The sequence below is a fragment of the Neophocaena asiaeorientalis genome, unplaced genomic scaffold (assembly GCF_003031525.2).
Source record: "Neophocaena asiaeorientalis asiaeorientalis breed wild unplaced genomic scaffold, Neophocaena_asiaeorientalis_V1.1 scaffold152, whole genome shotgun sequence".
NCBI classification, from domain to species: Eukaryota; Metazoa; Chordata; class Mammalia; order Artiodactyla; family Phocoenidae; genus Neophocaena; species Neophocaena asiaeorientalis.
In genome coordinates this window covers 923,414-942,728 of record NW_020185338.1, presented here as the reverse complement: position 1 = coordinate 942,728, position 19,315 = coordinate 923,414, and the positions used below count along the sequence as shown (strand labels likewise).

The 19,315-nt window shown below is 41.0% G+C and overlaps 2 protein-coding genes across 7 annotated transcripts in view; both read right to left on the bottom strand.

Annotated features, from left to right (window-relative positions):
- FBLN5 (fibulin 5) overlaps nucleotides 1-4,340 on the bottom strand; it is an 81,122-nt gene extending 76,782 nt beyond the window's left edge. The window contains exons 1-3 of one of the 3 annotated variants that reach the window (XM_024736352.1): nucleotides 4,182-4,250; nucleotides 3,811-4,018; nucleotides 243-297 (exon numbers count right to left, since the gene is read on the bottom strand). In XM_024736352.1, coding sequence (XP_024592120.1) covers nucleotides 243-297; nucleotides 3,811-3,827 — 72 coding nt within the window. In that variant the 5' untranslated portion in view covers nucleotides 3,828-4,018; nucleotides 4,182-4,250. Of the gene's footprint in view, nucleotides 1-242; nucleotides 298-3,286; nucleotides 3,625-3,810 lie in introns of those variants that run through there. The other 2 variants (XM_024736351.1, XM_024736350.1) reach the window with 2 other exon arrangements.
- An 8,811-nt stretch (nucleotides 4,341-13,151) lies between these two features.
- The window catches only part of TRIP11 (thyroid hormone receptor interactor 11), a 64,203-nt gene continuing 58,039 nt past the window's right edge, over nucleotides 13,152-19,315 (bottom strand). For 2 of the 4 annotated variants that reach the window (XM_024736304.1, XM_024736305.1), the window contains exons 21-22: nucleotides 18,944-19,088; nucleotides 13,152-16,838 (exon numbers count right to left, since the gene is read on the bottom strand). In XM_024736304.1, coding sequence (XP_024592072.1) covers nucleotides 16,618-16,838; nucleotides 18,944-19,088 — 366 coding nt within the window. In that variant the 3' untranslated portion in view covers nucleotides 13,152-16,617. The remainder of the gene's footprint in view (nucleotides 16,839-18,943; nucleotides 19,089-19,315) is intronic. The other 2 variants (XM_024736303.1, XM_024736306.1) reach the window with 1 other exon arrangement.

The following is a 19,315-nucleotide window of genomic DNA, read 5'->3' as shown; positions in this document are numbered from 1 at the left end:
GGACAGAAATGAGGCAGCATGATCTGATTATAAGAGTCTTGGATTGGGAACCAGGACACCGAGGTCCAGCCCTGCCACTTATATACTATGTCACTGGGGGCAAGTCTCAACTTCCCTGAGCCCCAGCTTTAATCTCTGTACAATGAAGAGCTCGGTTTAGGTAAACAACACAATGCGTGGCCGGACACCCTCGCCCTGGTTTTTAACACACTTCCTGATAAGTAACAAAATAAAAGTCTTACCTGTGCATTCCCAGGACTTGGAAGACAGAGAGCCAGAACGGTCACAGTGAGTATCCTGTGGAAGAGCAAGAAGTCAATATAAACGCTCAGGATCCTCCCGGGACCCAGGTCTGGGGTAACACGTGCCTCTCGCGCTGCCTGTGTGTTTACAATGATGACTTCACCTTGTGCTTGTCTCTGGGCAGGGGGATGGGGGGCGATGCTCCAGAGAGGCCGGGGAAACTCCAGATGCCCCAACCACCCCAAACAGAACCGTGCCCCCTCCACTGGTTTCATATGTTGGGATAATGTGTTCGGTGGCATTTTTATAAATAAAGGGTCTTGCTGCCCCAAAGAACAAATCTAACGCCCCCCGCCATGGTATTAACAATGTATTCACCAGCTGCTTGGCCTTTACTCCTGACACAGGGGACCCGCCTGAGTTTTGAATGTCTTCATTCTGAAATGACCACAGTGTGAAGAAGCCGTCGTGCCCTCGGATGATGAGAGGAAAGGAAAGTACAAACGTGAAGCACGTGAGCTCCACGGAACAGAGGTGGCAGGGGGAAGGAACGCAGGTGCTCCCAGAGTGCGCCTCACACAGACCCTGATGGGGGAGAGGACGCGGGGACCTGGGCAGCCCCAAGAAGGAGCATAGCTGACACTTAGGAGGAGGTGTCAATAAACTGTGTTTCTGCATAAGCCACCAAGCCCTGAACCTGCGATTTCTACTCTTCATCATTCACAAGCTGCTATCCAACAAAATCGTGGTCGCCAATTAGCTTTAAAGATAAAAAATCAATACCACCTCACATCCAACAGGATGGCTACAACCAAAAAAGCCAAAAGCTGGTGAGGGTGTGGAGAAACTGGAACCCTTGTGCACTGTTGGTGGGAATGTACGTGGGTGCAGCCACTATGGAAAACAGTCTGGAGGTTCCTCAAAAAATTTAAAATGGAACTACCATATGATCCAGCAATCCCACTTCTAGGTATATATACAAAAGAATTGAAAACAAGGTCTCAAAGAGATATTTGTACACCCATGCTCACAGCAGCATTATTCACAACAGCCAAAGGGTGGAAGCAACCCAAGTGTCCATCAACAAATGAATAAACAATGTGTTATATACATGCAACGGAATACTATTCAGCCTTAAAAAGGAAAGAAACTCTGACAAGTGCTACAACATGGATGAACCCTGAGGACATTATGCTAAGTGAAATAAGCCAGCCACAAAAAGACAGATACTGTTTGATTCCACTTATATGAAGGACTGACAGCAATCAAAATTATAGACAGAAAGCAGAATGGTGGGTGTCAGGGGCAGGAGGAGGGATTAGGGAGGTGTTTATGGGTATAAAATTTCAATTTTTCAAGAAGAAAAGAGTTCTGGAGGTTGACTGAGCAACACTGTGAACGTACTTAACACTACGAACTGGACACTTGAAAATTGTTAAGGTGGTTAAAAAATCTATGCAAATACAGAGCTTTATTTGGTGCTGTTAGCATTGAGTTCAACAGGGGTTTATCTGAGTAGTTACTAGCTGTGAGCAGGGACCCTAGGTAGGCAGAAGAAACTACAAAACTATGACCCAGATGCTGCCCTGGAGAGCTGGTGGGGCAGCCACGTGAACCAACAATGTCTATACCCTTTGGTTAGGGCACTGATAGAAATGCCCACTGAGTGCCAGGAGAGCCAGGCTGTGGGTAGGGAATGGAAGGTCAGGGAAGACTTCCCGGAGGAGGTGATCTCCAAGGCTTCTTCAGTAATTCAGTGGACCTGGCACCTGGTTGGATTTAGTGACCTGTTACTGTCAATGTATACCTTCACTTGACAATCCCTCCCTTCAGAAAAAGAGCGTTCAATAGACTGCAAAACTCACTCAATCCATGACAGAAGGCTCATATGAATCAGCGACCGCTGGGGTACTTGGAGGGCCCCAGAATTAAGGTGACATCCAGAGGAAACAGGACTCTAATGTGGTGTTGGGAGAGGCAAGCCCACTTCCTTCATCTAGTCCTCAATCCAAAGAATAAAGACCCTGGAAGCCCACAAGTTTTCCTTTCATCTGAGTGCCTGTGTGAGCCAGATTCTAGAACACTGGAGACAGCTCTGACCTTATAAAGTGCAGAGCCAAATCCCAGGGCTTTTTGATATTCACAACAGCCAGATTTATATCTGGAAGGAATGAAAGAACAATAACAAATTTATTTTCCAGGCTGTATATTATGAATTTCAACGTTTTCCTGTTTCTTCACATGAAGTTTCCTTTCGGTTGGTTATAAAACTCTGTCTCATTTTTGTTGGAGACAGGACAGGCTGACAACGCAGTGGACTTCAAGACCTAGTGGAAAAGGCATGCTAACCCATTTCTCCCCCTACCCCACCTCCCCTACTCCCTTTGGCTAGAGGGCAATCCTCTTTGGCTAGGGACAGGTCTCCTCTGAGAAAGCCCATCTCAAGCCCGGCCTCCTGCAAGGGCCACAGCTGGGGCCTGGGGGCCAAGTAAGCTCCAGGCTTAACTGAGATGGTTTCCCGAAAATGACATAACATCCAAGCATTGCTGCTCTCACAGCGTCACCCATAGCTGCACTTTGTCATGAAAAACTCTAGAAAACTCCAAAATTAATTAACTATAAGAATTTGGGGGATCCTTTGATGTTCATAACTGGTCCCAGGAACTTTCAAAAGCAGGTGGGTCCACCTATTTTGGGCTCCATCCTCAAGGGGAGGAAAGCTGGGCGGGGGTGGGCGTGGGGATGGAGGTGGGGGACCAACTGAATCTCAGGGCTGTCTGTTCAAGAAGTGCTGGTCCCCGATCCAGGATGACAGGGTTACAGCTTCGTTTTCAGCACACACACGCACACACACACACAGACACACACACACGCACGCACGCACGCACGCACGCACACACACACACTTTGTCTAAAGCAGCTACGTTTTCAAGAGTGCGCTGGATAAAAACTGCAGATGTAATCTAGATAAAATTCTTTAAGCTTTAACGATCACTTGACCGGAACTTCAATTTCCTTAAGGAATATCAAAATGTTTGCTTACATGCATTTCTGTCTGCAGTCCCCACTTTTCATTGGCTCGAGACTTCTGGGTCGCATGCCCTTTGAGAGTCCCACACAGACATAGAGCAAATCCAGCCCCGGGATGTGCAGCTAGCCCGTTCGCTTGTCCAACAGCCGATGCAGCAAAATAATTGCTAGTGAACTAGTAATTGATCTCTCAAATTAAAAAAAAAAAAAAAACTTAAAAAATAATTTAAACGGCACACAAATTTGCTGCCCTTTCAGAAAAGAAAGAAAGAATCAGGCTCTGAGATTTTTGTCGACCTCTGTCGGATGCTGGCTTCTGAAACTGTCTTATAAAATACCCACTCCCAAAAGAAGGCTTCAAGATGGAAATTACAGAGGCGCAGCTTTTTACAATTAACAATATCATTGCATCACTAGCTAATGCCTTTTCCAACATCCTGACACAGCCTGAATCACGGCCATAGCCATTTTCCACCCATCGGGTTTTCAGTAAGGTTTCCAGACCCTGGAGGAAAAAGTCCGGAGCAGAGAACGTACCTTTTAAATCCTGGCATGTCCAAGATGCGTGGGCAGGAGAAGCAAGGGGGAAAAGATGGAGAGCTCTCAGCGCGGGACCCTCGGAGCAGTTCCTGAACTTCGGCCTCCTCCGGGCCTGTGGGGCTCGCCGATACTTTTATTCCAGGGGGGACGAGCGAGGCGAGGAGAGGACAAGGGGAGAGCCTGGGTCCTCCGAGCCACTGGAGAGCTGACAGAGAAAGCACCTGGTTTTGCTTAGCCCTCTTCAGTAATTCAGCATTAAACCAATTGGAGGAGGAATGTTAAAAATGAACACTTCATTTTCTAAGTATGTTAAACAATGCAAATGGGGCCTCAGTCTGGACACAGCTGGTTCAGATTACAGCACTCACCAACTGGCTAGACGCCTCACGACAATCTTGGGGCGTCTGCCAGGACCAAGTGCTCAGTGCTGGGAGGAGAGCCCTTTCCCGGGCGGCAGCGCGGCCACACTCGGGCTCCCAGCATCTCTACGGGAGGCGATTGGCGGGCAAGTGCAGGAGGGTGGGGTGCGGGGGGATGGGGCGGCTGGGAGGACCCGTTGACCCTTTACTTCCCACCCGGGGAGGAGGTCCCCAGGCTGGGCGGTCGTGGCTGAGGCGGGGGTGGGGATCCAGAGCATCTGCACTTGGTCGGGGCATTAGGACACCCATGAAAGTTATTCCCCTCTGGGAGAGGAAGAACTTGAACTCATGACAAACACAGCGACAGGGACTAGAGTCTTTTGATTTATTGGGAAACCAGACCCAATGAAGCAGAGGCTTGGGGTAAGCGGCAGGAGGCTCACGATTTTCCAGAAGAAGGGGTGGGGAGCCTTGAGGGGATGGGAAAGAGGAGGAGGATGGAAATTGGCTGACACTTATTCAGGACGTCAGCTTGTGCAATGCAAACCTTGGGGAGGACACTCTCCCAGGCCCGCCCTCAGGCCCTGATTCTCGGGGGGCCTGTTCTTGCTTTAAGAATTGTCCATGGACCGAATCAACATGTTGTACACCTTAAACTTACACAATGTTATATGTCAATGATATCTCAATAAAGCTGGACAAACATTTTTAATTGAAAAAAAAAATGTCCCTTGGCTTGAAAGTGATTTTAACAAGTAACAAGGTGGTTTGAAAAGACAAAAGGACAGTCAGGGAAACCAGAATGATGGATAAATAATAATAACAAAAGCTCTTTGGTAAGTCCTTTATATTTGTTGTATTGGTGGTTTCACACTATTTCTTTTTCTTTCTTTCTTTTCCTTTTTTTAAAGCATTAGATCCCTTTTTATCGAATGAAATCTTACCAAAGACACTATTCTTTAAAAGATGAAAATGGATTGGCAGTAATCCAGGCCCCTGCTTCCCCACCTGCACCTTCCCTTGGGCTCCACAACACAGCCCTACCTCCAGCTGGGAAAGCATGGTGAGGTCCTTTCTCCTCATGATAACTCTGTGCAGTAGGAATTATTACCTGCATTGTATTGGAGGGGGTTAAGAGAGGTTAGGTAACTTCCCCATGGTCACACAGCTATTTACTGATTCTGCTGAGCCTCCAAAGTCTGCATATTTAGCCTTCTTAAAGGGCATTTTTTTTTTTGGTAAGTAAACGAAATCCTACTTATGAAAATACATTCGACGAGAAAGGCAAACTGTTGATAGTTGTTGAAGCTGAGTGTCCATTATACTATTCTATTTACTTTATATGTGTTGTACATTTCCCATAATAAAATATTTTTAAAATATATTATATTTACAAGGTTATTCCTTGCTCCCATTGCTTGGAATAGCAAAAAGAGTATAAAGAACCTTATCATCCATCAATGAGGCATCGATAGGGTTAAAGTAAGGGACTTCCAAAAATAGACTATTGTGCAACCAATACAAAACAGTGGACGTATAAGAGTACATACTGGATGACACCTTTGATATAGAAGTCAAAATGAGGCAGTGACTGGGAGGGGGCACAAAGGACCTTCTGGGTGCTGGTAATATTCTAATTATTCAGCTGGATGCTGGTTCCACAGGGGTGTGTACACTTAAGATTTGTGAAGTCTTATGTATGTTACACTTTATTTTAAAAAAGAAAAAGACTGAAGGAGTTCCTTATGGGCTGGTATTGAAAGACTTGCAATAAATTTTGTAGGTCAAAATTGTAGAAGATCGGCAATTTCACATCGATCAAACTAGTACATTAATAAGTGTAACAGTAAGTTGTAGAACTGTGTGTAAAGCATGCCAGCGTGTGAGAATAATGTATATACACAAGTTCTTGCTTGCATGTGTATAGAGAAGACCTCTCCAGAAGGATACAGGAGAAGCTGTTAGCATTGTTTGACTCCTAGGAAGGAAATTGGGTAGGCGGCTGGGGAAGAGATGTGAGAGGAGAATTAGCCCTTCCCTGCTCACCTTTTACTATAATTTGAATTGTGTACCATGTACCATATTTTGTACCTATTCAAAATATGAGGTTAATTTAATTTAATAATATACTCTATTTTTATAGAGCTCTTTGGTGGGGTAAAGAAGAGGGGTTTTTTTTTGTTGTTTTTTGGGGTTTTAAAAAAATATTTATTTATTAATTTGGTTGTGCCGGGTCTTAGTTGCAGCTCGTGGGCTCCTTAGTTGTAGCATAGGCACTCTTAGTTGTGGCATGCATGTGGGATCTAGTTCCCCAACTGGGGATCGAACCCAGGCCCCCTGCATTGGGGAGCACAGTCTTAACCACTGTGCCATCAGGGAAGTTCCTAGGAAGAGTTTTAAATGACTTAGTCCATTACTTCACTTATACTATCAACCCTTCTGAAGGATAAGGAGGGAGAGGAAATCAGTATGACTGTTCTCTACATGAGCAAATGGACAGCCTTGAAAGCAAAACTGTCCGAGACCCATCTTGGACCAGAGATTGCTCCCACCTTAAAACTGTAGGGTTGGAAGAGGGGAGAGAATAAGAGTTCCAATAAAATTCTGAGTCTTGATTTTGCCACTTACCTGTTGGGTGACCTTGGACAAGTCACTTAACCTCTAGGCATCTCAGTTTCCTCACCTGCAAAATGGAGATACTATTTACCTCTCAGGGTAGCTGTGGGAATGAAATAAAAGTTAGTTATCCCCGTGATTGTCACTGTGTCTAAATTCCCACCCCTATACACTCCTGTCCCAAATATCTTTAATAACTGGTAAATTATCCACTTCCATGGACGAAACAGCCCCACTCACTGTTGAGCAGGTCAAATTGCTGGAAAAGTTCTGTCGTGTATTGAATCCAAATCTGCTTCCCTATGTGGAACTACCTTCCATGGATTCTAATTCTCCCCTCAGCAGCCACGGGCTACTCCCTCTTCTACACAACCAACTGCCTCTTCGTGAAAACAGTTCTACCCCTTGATCCGGCTGGTATCCTCTTCCCCAGGTTGAACAACGCCAACCCCAACCCTGCCCCGCCGGTGTCACGTGACCCTTGTGTCTCGTGACCCTGCGGCAGCCTGGTCTGTCTCCTCCTCCCTGCGCTGCATCAGTTCTTGGTCTGCACTGAACTTGCACCAATGAAGCAACTTGGAGTCCACAGGCTGCTTAACACCATCTCCTCCATCCCACGGTTGGGTTGCAAATTCTTTTGAAGGGAGAACAGGTTTTGCATGCATCCCTATTAAATTTCTGTTCATTGCACAAGATCTTTTTCAAGATGAATTCTCCTATCTAAAGTATTAAGTATCACTCCCAGCTTTAACAACTACAGATATGTTGACTTTGACTTCTGTGACTTTATCAGAGTTATCAATAAAAAATTTACTTGGACAGGCGCTGGAGTGAAGCACTTGGTCCAGGTTGGCACTGATCCACTTCTTTCTTCAACATTTTGGGGCCACTGCTGATTGTCTAATTCAGGGTGCCACCCACTCCACTCAGATCACATTTCCCCAACTTCTCCACGAAGACTGGGTGAGAGGCTTTGTCAACTGTCCTAACATCAAAATGCACGTTTTAATCGCATTCCCGATTTAGCAACTCTGTTTTAAAAAAGAAAATGCGATTTGTGAGCATGAACTACCAAGTGAGTCTGGTTAGTTTCTCAGCACTTCCCTTCCTAAGTGTTTTTTGTTTGTTTTTTGTTTTTTAGTTGCAAAATAAGGATCTCAACCTCTGCCTCTTCTCCCAGCATCAGAATCAAATACAACACAACTAAAGAACGACCTACGACGTGTAAACTGTAGTAGAGGGAAAAGTTTTCAATCAGCAGTAATCGCGCCTCCAGTACACCTCGTTGGCTATGATACTGCCACTGGGCAAAGCGAAATTGCAGTACAAATGTAAGAGGTTATCACCGGCTGAATGGGACTTTCCTGGCTCCGATGAAACTGTTTGCTCACAATGCCGTGGGTTGGAAGACAGATGGGCTATTTTTTTTAAAAAAGGTAATGCTTCAAATTGATGGGAAAATTCACAAAATTCGATCTTTAATGATAGATTTTGACGATTAATATTAAATTTTTGACGATTAATATTAAATTTTTTCACTGTCCAAAAATAACTACATTGTAGTGCCTTTCTAGGAGTGAATGCAAAACGCGGAAGGGGACTATGAACTGTCTACGGTTGTGCTGGTGTCTACACACACTCTCTCCTTTGACCCCCCACAATAACTCTGTCAAAGAGGAAACTCTCCATTTGGCAGAGGAAGAAACAGACCCAGAGAGATCAGAGCCACACCGACAATAAACAGTCCAGATTGAAGCCCAAACCGAGCCTATCTGGTTCTGGAGCCCTCATTGCCTCCAGCTGGCCAAGCCTTGCTACCCCCTGATTTACAAGGCTGGTTCCCGCCCTTCGTCTTAGCTCCTCAGGAACACTCCAGAACTCCCTGGACGCCCTTCCATCATTACCTTCTCTTTCTACTTCCTCAGTACTAATAAAGATTTTCACTTCTTATATTGTCCAAACTTGGCCCAAAGCAATCCGAAAACTAAAATGGCAGCCAACGCCGAAGAACGGTATCAGGCAGAAGCTCCACTGCACAGGTCCTCACACCCTAGAAGGCGGGAAATTGTTGTCCTGATGCCCTAGCGGCTTCCACTGTCCTCCTCCCTCCATCAGGCCTCTCAGTGTGTATGTGTCAGTTACCACCTAGTCCCGCTTTAACCCTCTGAAATCTCACGATGTCCCCACCAGTCACCCAAGATGGTGCTCCCTAAGTTTCCTAGTGATCTCATGGCCAAATACAATGCCCTTTACTCCATTCTAACTGTTCCTTTGTCTCTTTGAAGTGTTTGACCATTGATGACTCATCTTCGCTCTTGTGTCCATGACTGTTACCTTGTTTTTCCCCATGTGTCTGACTACATTTTCTCCAGCCCCTCCCCCATCCCCCACTGTTTCTCTTCCTCCCTGATAACCAGAGTCCCCCAAAGTTAGATCCAGCCTTTCTTTTTCATGTGGTTTTTGGTTTGGGGTTTTGAAGAGTGGTGGTTTGTGGTTTCTTCTTTTAATAGTAATATAGCTCAACAGTTATGTTTGATGGCGAAATGATGTATGTTCTCACACTACGTTCTGTTGGTTGGTGGTTAGGGCTAACTAGTATGGCAGCTGTCTCTTTAAGGTACCAGAGATTCAAGCTCCTTCCATCTTGTTGCTTGGCAGTCTCTAGACCTTCCTCTACCTAGTCCAAAATGGCACACCACAACCACACCCACAATTCAGGAGGCAGGATAGAAATTGACAGCTACACCTAGCTGCAAGGGATGCTGGGAGATGTAGTCTATGTTCTGAGAGATCATGAACCTACTTACCTAAAAATCTGGAGTTCACTTACTCTGAAAGCAGAGAATGGACATCAGAGGACAAGCAGCAACCTCTGCTAGAACCCTTAGGAGCATCAATTTCATGCTCAATTTCTCTTTCTTTTCCCACCTTTATTTCCATAGTGAGGATATTTCTCCATTGCCATTTATGTTGCAAATAGTTTCCTCAGTTTGTCTTTTGCCTTTTAATTTTGTTCACAACATTTTTGGAAACACACAGTTTTCATTTTTATGTATTTAGATGACTTAATCCCATCCTTCAAGGTTTCTGCCTTCATTGTCATGCTTATGTTAAACATATAATGACCTTTAAAAATACTGGTTCTCGGAGACGCTTATGGGGATATATGTATACGTATAGCTGATTCACTTTGTTATACAGAAGAAACTAACACGACATTGTAAAGCAATTATACTCCAATAAAGACGTTAAAAACTATATATATAATAGGTTCTGTTTCTCTGGAGAAGCCTGACAAATACAGGACCCTAAGCAAGTTTTTAACCTTGCTGGGCTTCAGGTTGTCAGCTATAAAATTGGAGCAAAAATGTATCATGGTGTTGTAACGGAGACAATATTCATAAAGCAGCTAGCAGGTGTCAAGACACAGTAGGCTCTCACCAAAGGTTAGCGTGCTCTCTCTCTCTCTCTCTCTATCTTGAGGCACTGACTGGTCAACAGTGCAAGTAGGTGTGCATAAGCCAAGGAAGGGCATAACATTGGTCAATTACCAGAGCCCCCAAATGGTTGTTTTTGACCATTTTTGTTTTTTTTTTTTTTTTTTGCGGTACCCGGGCCTCTCACCGTTGTGGCCTCTCCCGTTGCGGACGCGCAGGCTCAGCGGCCATGGCTCACGGGCCTAGCCTCTCCGCGGCATGTGAGATCTTCCCGGACCGGGGCACGAATCCGTGTCCCCTGCATCGGCAGGCGGACTCTCAACCACTGCGCCACCAGGGAAGCCCTGACCATTTTAGTTTTATACTTGTTTTTTGCAGGGAGGATTGACTGACCTCTTCACACTGCCCTGGCTGGAGGTCCCTCATAATATCCTTATTGTCTATTCTTAAATGTTTAGAACGTTTCACATATACACACACACAAATTAAAGGATGGTGGCAGGGGTAAATACTTTTCACCCGCTAAAACTAATGTCTGAAGGGAAAAAAATAACAGTGCAAAGACTCATAAAAATGGAAGTATTAATATCTCAAGTAGCAATTTTGTGGAGAATTGATGTTTACCATCATCAATATGTTTCAACACAGGAGCTACAGTTGGCAAGTGCAGTCCTAAAGGAAGCAACACAGTTTGAACGCCTATATTCAGGCTACTCTAGTAGTAAATTTGCATGAGGCCCTGCAAATGCCTTAGAGAGATGACTTTGAAATGATTCCAAAATTTTCCAAAGACTGTGCATTCCATATAAGTTTTCAAAAATAAAAAATTACCTCATTAGTCTACAACTTGTAACTTTATTACCATCATTCCCTTTTTATTTGAGGAGAGTGCCTGAAAATCCCTTTTATAAAGGGACTAATGTGTTGGCTCCCATATAACACCGTGGTTCTTTAAATACAGCTAAACGGAAGGAGCTGCTAGGAAACCTGAGCAAACTTACGTTGCTTTCTTTCCAACTCTTTTCTTTAAATGAAATCATGATTCCCTTCACCACCTGGGGTTGCCCTTGCCCTCTGGGAAATCTATGCACTTTAAATACACACCCATTAACCCATGGGTCCATAAGGGCTTGAGACTGATTCACCATTGCTGGAGGAAACCTCCTCACAATATAATGTCTTTCAACATCTAAAGTGCATTATATTTTACAAAGTAGAATAATGTATCTTACATTCTTAACAGTCCCAGTATATCTAGAAAACTTTACCCAGCTCCTAAGTTACATTAAGTTCACAAATATTTTCAATCACTGAGATTTAATTTTTGAGGGTCAGAAATAGTTCACTGAAGCCTAAGAATATTTGAGGTGAAAAGGAGAGTACTCTTGTAAAATAAACTCACAGCTGAAAATGATCACGGTCATAACATCGTTATAGGGCAAATTATTAATTTCTTAACCCGAGAAGGGCTAAAAGACAGACACACGGTAATAGCCAAGGCAGAAAACCAACTAAGGGTTCAAATATTTGCCTTAAGTGATCCATTTATTAACATTCTTAAATTTTTCTCTATCTCCAAAACAAATATTGTTGTAATTATAATGGATTAATAATTTACTGGATGTATTAAATTATGATAATAACATGCTGTAAAACTTTCAGATATATCATATATTCACATGACCTAAATTCCAAGGACAGGAAAACAAGGTTCAGGTTAGTAATAATTTGTATTCCACTAGAACTGGTTAGAGCAAGAACTGTTTTTTACCTGACATTTACTTTGCTAGCTTGCTCCCTTCTAGGGTGCGCCAGTGGTACTTCCTTTGAGATGTGCTTAACCACCACGCCCCCCATCTGTCTGTCAGGCCTAAGTCAGGGCCCTCAGGCACTTGGTACGTGCCCACGAGCACTGCTCTAGTACCTGGACAAGCGTCTGTCTCTCCCATTTGACTGAATCCCTCAAGCCTCAGACCCTCCTCTCCCTCATCTGTAGGAGATAAAGCTCCTTGCCAACCTCACAGAAGAAAATTTGCAGTTTTCTTGCTACCCGCATGTCCCCTTTCTTCCATCACTCCCGTCCTGGTAGGAGTCCTCCCTGAGGCCAATCCCTCCATCTGTGTTCAGACTCTATCAGCTCCCCCCTCAGGAACTCTTCTCTCCACGCTTCAGCCTCCATCTAAATGTGTCCTTCGCACAAGCATTCACACGTGCTCAAGTCTCCCAGCGTGCAAGTGCCTCCACCCCACTCTCCTCTCCTACTGTCCCCTTTCCCCTTCACAACCTGACTTCTCAGAAGAGATGCCCATAAACACCATCACCACTTGCTCAGCACCTACTCGACCTACTTAACATGTTTTTTACTCCCACCATTCCACCAACACTTCTCTAGGTCACAGCCAACAACTTCCTGAGCCAGTTCCTAAATCCAACTGATTCTTCTTAAAACTCAGCCCACCAGAGCGGCAAGAACTTCAGGCGTTTGACCTCTCCTTACCTTTTTGAAATAACACTTGGATTCAGTAACACCCCCATCCCTGACATTCTTATCTACTTTTTGGCTGTAATTACCACAACTTCTAATATCTGTGTAGAACTATAGACTTTATAAAGCATTTCCACAAGTGGTACATTTATTCATTTAATAAATATTATGAATGAATGGGTCATTTCATCCCTATAACCCATAAGTTTAATAGATGTGTGTTATTTCAGAGACAAGAAAAATCAGTCCCATAGTCAAAGTAATTTTGTTAAAGGTCACACAGAAAGGTTCAAAATCTGTACTCCAATCCATCTCTCAAATTTAAAACCCATGTTCCTTCCAATCCTACCACATGAACAGTTAAAAATATACAAGTTCCACATCTAAGAAAAAGTGAATACATAACTGATTATTTTGCAGAAAAACCAAGAGCCCAATGATGCATAGTATCACCTCTGGAGAAAAAAAAGGGCTGGCTAAGAACTCTCAGATCCCCTTTTCACACATAATCTTGAGCATCTATTAAATCGCTCATACTTAACATTTCCAAGGCTCAAACAGTATCCTAACAGACATCCGGTGAACACTTGAAGATATCAGCTTCAGTAGTTCATCAACTTCTGCTATAAACAACATGTGTAAGTCATTTCTCCCCCTTCTAAAGAAAAAGTCAGCAGCTGTTTGCTAAAAAGTTTTTTTTTTATTGTGGATGAAGACATTGCCAACTTACATATATCATTTTTATTTGGAGCCGTTTTTTTGCCTTGCAGTGCTCCTGAGAAATTCAGAAATGCATTGACTTTAGCTCTATAAAACACGACCCAATATTAAGGCTGGGCTGTAAATATCCCACCAGATATTTCCCTAAAAGTCAAAAGACAAATTATAAGTTGTAAGTAGAGAAATCTTAATAAGTTAAAAAGTAAAGACTGGCAAATAATCACAAATGTCAGATCATTAAAAGTACCATTATTTTTCCATAGGAATATATAAATGTTACACTTAACTTGATATTTAAAAAACGAAAGATAAATTTTTGTTAATGGAAGATGTTTTAAATAGTTTGATATATGAAAAACTTCATTAGCCTTAAAAATCAAATTTAAATGCCTTAAGTTTGACACATAATAGCTCTTTATCAATAATTCTTATTATCTTTTGTCCCTGAAGCATAGTTTTTTTTTTCCACCTACTGACTGGAAAAGTATTTTGACTTTTCCCCCCTTTCAATTACCCATTAAAAGGTTACAATAACCTAGAGGCTTTACATGGGGGGGGATATTTAGTATTTAGTTGGATGGTTTTAAGAAAGTCATTCCTTTTTCCCCCATGTTTTTGTCACTTAGTTTTGGTTTTGTTTTTTTCTTTCAACTCAATAATGGCAGGAACTAAAAACTCAACCATGAGATACAGTATTATACTAAAATCAAATCCAATGACTGGATGAATTTTCTACTACAATATAGCAGCTGAAAACCATTAGGAATGCTGTGAAAAACTGCGGCAGCTATGGAAAAATTCAACCACAAATTTTAGTAAGTTTATAGAGAAGTAAACAGCAAAATTACTGTAGTTAAAATACTGCAGTAAAATTAGTGTTAGCAATGTCCAACTGCTAACATTAGAAATACAAGCTTCTTCACTGTATGGTTCCTAAGAAGATTCTTTGAGCAGGTGTTTCATCTCTGACTCATCTTAGTTTCAGAAAAGCAGATGAGTTATGCTTGGTTTAGATCAACAGACACTTAAGTGTGCACACCAGTGAGCTATAGTTTCGATGAAGATACAACTGAAACATTAGGTACTACAGCTTTAGGATGAGGTCACGTACTTTTTAAAACAGCAGCCATGTAAGGTCATGTTGGGATGTTTAGATATGCAATCCACCCATAACAGCTTTCCAACTTATGTTAAACTATGGGGTAATGGGGGGGATAGGCTGTTTGGAGCAGGGAAGGAAATACTGAAAATGTCATAAAAGGCATTTAAAATATGATGACATGCTACTTATACCCACCAGGCATCTCCTTTTCAAATTAAAAGAGGGAATTTTTTTCTATATTTCTTCAAAATGAAGGATCATGTTGTCTTTTTTTTTTTTTTTTTTTTAACTTAGAAACTTTTATTTCGGATGCTCCACACTGAAAGAAAAATTCAATGGCAAGCAGCAAATAATTTAGGATGGTCAGTGAAAGTATCTTTGAAAGGACCTTATAAAACCTAAGAGGAATAATTTCGTAGAGAAACAATAATGGGCAAACCGGACAGGAGACAGTTGGATAGTTCTAATAAAGCGCTTGTATGACAACTTCCTTTAAAGTATGCTAAATAAAGAATGGCAATATAAATAAATTAGCAAAGGAGACAGGGGATGTTCTGAAGCAGCAATGTCTAAGTTACTAGATGTTTCAGAAAAACAAGTTTTATCCATCAACACATAAAGACTTCCAATCCTCTAAATACAGTACAAAGTATACAGTTAATCACAGCAAAATTTACAAACAACCAAATTTAGCCCTGGTCAGAGCCAGGCCTATTTACATATTTGGATTAGTATCGTTTTCACCTTTCCTTATTATACAGATGTTTCTATTTTAAAGGCATATCGAAATTTACAAAATTTGCAAAGAAGTGTCTTTAAATGTACAACTTCAACAACTAATACAAACATGAATGTCCCGACGTAATTAAATTCCAAGTCAGGAATTTTATGAGGGGTTTATAAAAAAATTAAAGGAATACTCCCTTACCGCGAAGTTCCAAACACCTGGTGCTGGTGTCGTTGAAGTGATTTCACTACCCTCAGTGACTGTGAGGATGAGAATGGATGACTCCAAGGTGGCCGTACCTCTCATGTCAATACCTCAGATAGAGGCAGGAGGTGTCACGTCTAGTGATATTGCTAATTATAGTTATGTAAATGCAGCTGTAGAATTTAACACTTAGATGAAAGTTGTGAGTAGGTGTGTAGAAACAGTTTTAAGATGCTATTTTTAAAGAGACACCTTAGCTCTTAAAACTAAACCATGTGTTCACAGTATGTGCTCAACAGTAAAGAAGAACAAGTTTCCAATATGTTCAGCGACTTAGAAGGATCTCAAGGGAGTTATGCTGAGTGAAAAAAGCCAGTCTCAGAAGGTTACATACTGTAGGATTCCACCGAATGGCACTCTTGAAATGACAAAACTATAGAGAAGGAGTGTAGTGAGGGGTTTCCAGAGGTTAAGGAGACGGTAGGGAAGGAGGTGGCTATGATTGTGAAAGGGGAGCACAAGGGGTCCTTGACAAAACTGTTCTCTGTCTCTGCACTGTCATCACATGAATCTACACACGAGATGAAACTGCATAGTACCAAATACACCTTCCACCTGAGGACACCTGTGACCTCCCAGGGACAGCCTTGTTCTTAACCTGTCTACTCCACGTCCTCTTAAAGATGATTAATACATACTTTAGATCAATTTTTGCACTACGCAGATAAGCCACCACTATTTTCTTCTTCCCTCTTTTTGGTAAATCTGTTGATTATCTTTAAAAGATAAACTACATGTCTCTAGCTTAAATGAGCTTGAAAAGGAAATAAAGAGCTGATATATAGCTACTAGTGTTTTCGTCTTTTAATTTTTCTTATTTTTGTAAATTAAAATTAAAAGAGTGAATGTTTCTAGCTTAAGTTAGGTCAAATCAGACAGGGAAAAAAAGCAGATAATATAGCAAACACTTCCTCCTTTAACACCTGCAATTTCTAGAAGCATTGACAATACTGCTATTAAATTTAGATAAAGTATAACTGTGAACAAATGCATGACTTCTTCCAAAAGGCCACTTTGTGATAAACTACATACACATAGTGTTCACAGTTTTTTTTTTAAAGTGCTATATATGTCATCTCTGGCTTGAGAATCACCTACTGCTTTAAAAGGTCTTTCAACACAACTCCAGCGCTGTTGTCAGGTAACACTGGCAAAGGCGTAAATGTGGGCAGTACGTCTGAGATGGGTTTCAAAAGGAGATGCCCAGGCCCTCCAGGTCCAAGTCCAGCTGGGTTAATGAGAGGCACAGCCGCAGAGCGGGGAGCTAGGAACGGATTCACATCTGTTCTTCTACCGGACCTGGGTTCGGTTGTATCTAAATGACAAAATATGAATGATTTAATCTCCCATATGCTATCTGGTCACTGTTATACATGTGTTTTAGGTTCCTAGATTTGGCGCCCAAATAAATTTAATTCATATGCTGCCGGGTTCTGGATCGGATAAACAGGTCTATGAAACACAGAAGGTGAAAGAGGATAAGGCAATAAATAGAGAAAGAAATGGAAGTGAGAAATATCTGTATGTAGAGCTAATACTCTATTAAACACATGAGTATGGTTGTCTTATACTTGATACCAGTTATATAACTGATTAACGTCATTTACTATAACAACAGTTTTTTAAAAGATGTTTTCTATGTAACCAGGCAAACTCTATCTAACCACCTGAAAGATGGAAGGACTTGAGAACTTGTTTTGCCCAAATTATTATAATGGTCATGAAAAAAACTAGCATCCATATTGCAATGATAACAATCAGATTTAATATTAATTTACCAAAAGAAAAAACAACTTATGCATTACATTAAATGATCACCTTTTAGACGTTCAAAAGTCTGAAAATAATTCTCATTAGATTATTTCTCTGTAAAGTCAGGCGGAACAATTAAGTTTTTACTGGAACAGGCATTTGGTTTACATACTAATTTCTTAGTGGGCAGAATTCTGCTTTATTACCCAAGATGATTAACAACTTCATGGTTGAGAGACAAGCAACCTGTTGAAGGCACCCACTTCAGCAGTGGGAAACTCAAATAAAAGAGGCCTCCAAAACAAAGGGAGCATTGAGACAAATTCATCAAATCTTCTTATCATTGAGCACCCCTGGGTCCCCAAGTTGTACTTTCCTGTGAATGACAATTTTCCAAACTCTGAAAAAGCTTCTGGTGCTATGTGGTAAGCTCTGGCTTTTGTCTCTGATCAATACAAATGAAGCTGCGCATGTGACTTGATAACTGAAGGTGGGGAGGTGTATGAAAGAGGAGGAGAGGGAAGAAGGGGAAGGAGTGGAGACAGGGGAAAGGAGGGAGAGGGAGGGGAGACCCTGCCAAAAGAAATTTTGGAATCAAAATTTAAATAATGTATATTTAAATAAAATTTAAATAAAATAAATTTAAATAAAATAGAATAAATTTTAGCTTCAAGATGCTAAAATCTAGTATAACAAGTGTTTTAGTATAGTCTACACATGTTAAAGTTGAGACTTTTCTAAAGACTAAATTTAGTAGACAAATCTTTTATCTAAAATAATTTTACCACTTTCTCTTTCTATAAAAGTTCAGGAAAATAGAAATATTCATCTAAATAAGAACTAAGGAAGTTATCTAAATTTCAGAATATAAATTCAGTATTTTATCCAAATTTAAGTATCTGGCATGTGACAAACTTGACAGTATACAATATGTTCCTTTACAGTCCAACTAGCAAACATGTTAGTCTGTATTAAAATATGAAGATTTCAGATGAAAGACAGCCCTTCCAATAAAGAATTCATATATAGTCTAATGGATTATACTTTAATTTGAACTCAAGAAACTTTAGTACATGCCAATATAAGGGATATAAATAGTGGAAGATCCTTACAACCTAGTGGGGTAGAAAACTACGTCCACATATTGTTGAACCACCATACCATTTGCTTCCAGGCAGGCCTTTTAACATATAAGAACTCTTCATAATGTTCTTGGATGTGTAGGCCAGTTTACTAAACAGCTCTTGTACATATTATTAACACACCAACTTTGGTTTTTGAGTGTAACACTTAGATTATTATCACAGGGGAAAAATCTTTCTCTAACTATAAACTACAATTCGAAAGGAAAATGTGTGAACAAGCAAAGGTTTACCAGTTCAACCACCACTTCCACGAATAATTCAAGGTGTCTTATGCAGACAGAGAAGAATTATTCCAATATATAAAGGGAAAATATTTCATATTGCTTAAATTAATCTAAGCTAATTAAATATCAGGTTGCTACAAGAATGTATGAAGCCAAAATCTAACGCCTTACTGGAATTTTGGAAGAAGTCATTATTGCACATTTTCAAAAACACTAAAAATTTAGTTAATATCACAGTAAAACATAATCAAAAATTATCAATTTTTTAAATTGTAGAAAAAATAAGTATCTGATTTTACCTTTAAAACTTCCGGGTACAATTGTATCTAGTTTTCTCCTTCCTGGTGAATCTAGAGGTTTCATATCATGAACAGAAAGCTTGGGTGGTGGAATAGATGGATGAGATTCTGTTTCTAGAAATTTAACAAAAAGTTCTGAAAAAGACTAAGAAAAAATATTTGGGATATATTAGGCAGATAATAAAATTATATTCACTACAGCTAAGAAACTGTACCAGCTATTCTAATTAAATATTAAAAACTAGTCATGCTACCTGAATCATTTCTTTATGAACAAGCCTTATGAACAATTAAAAGTGCTAGCACTCTGATACACAGGTATCAATCAAAAACTTTAACAATTTAATCAATAATCTTTGATGACAACACTTG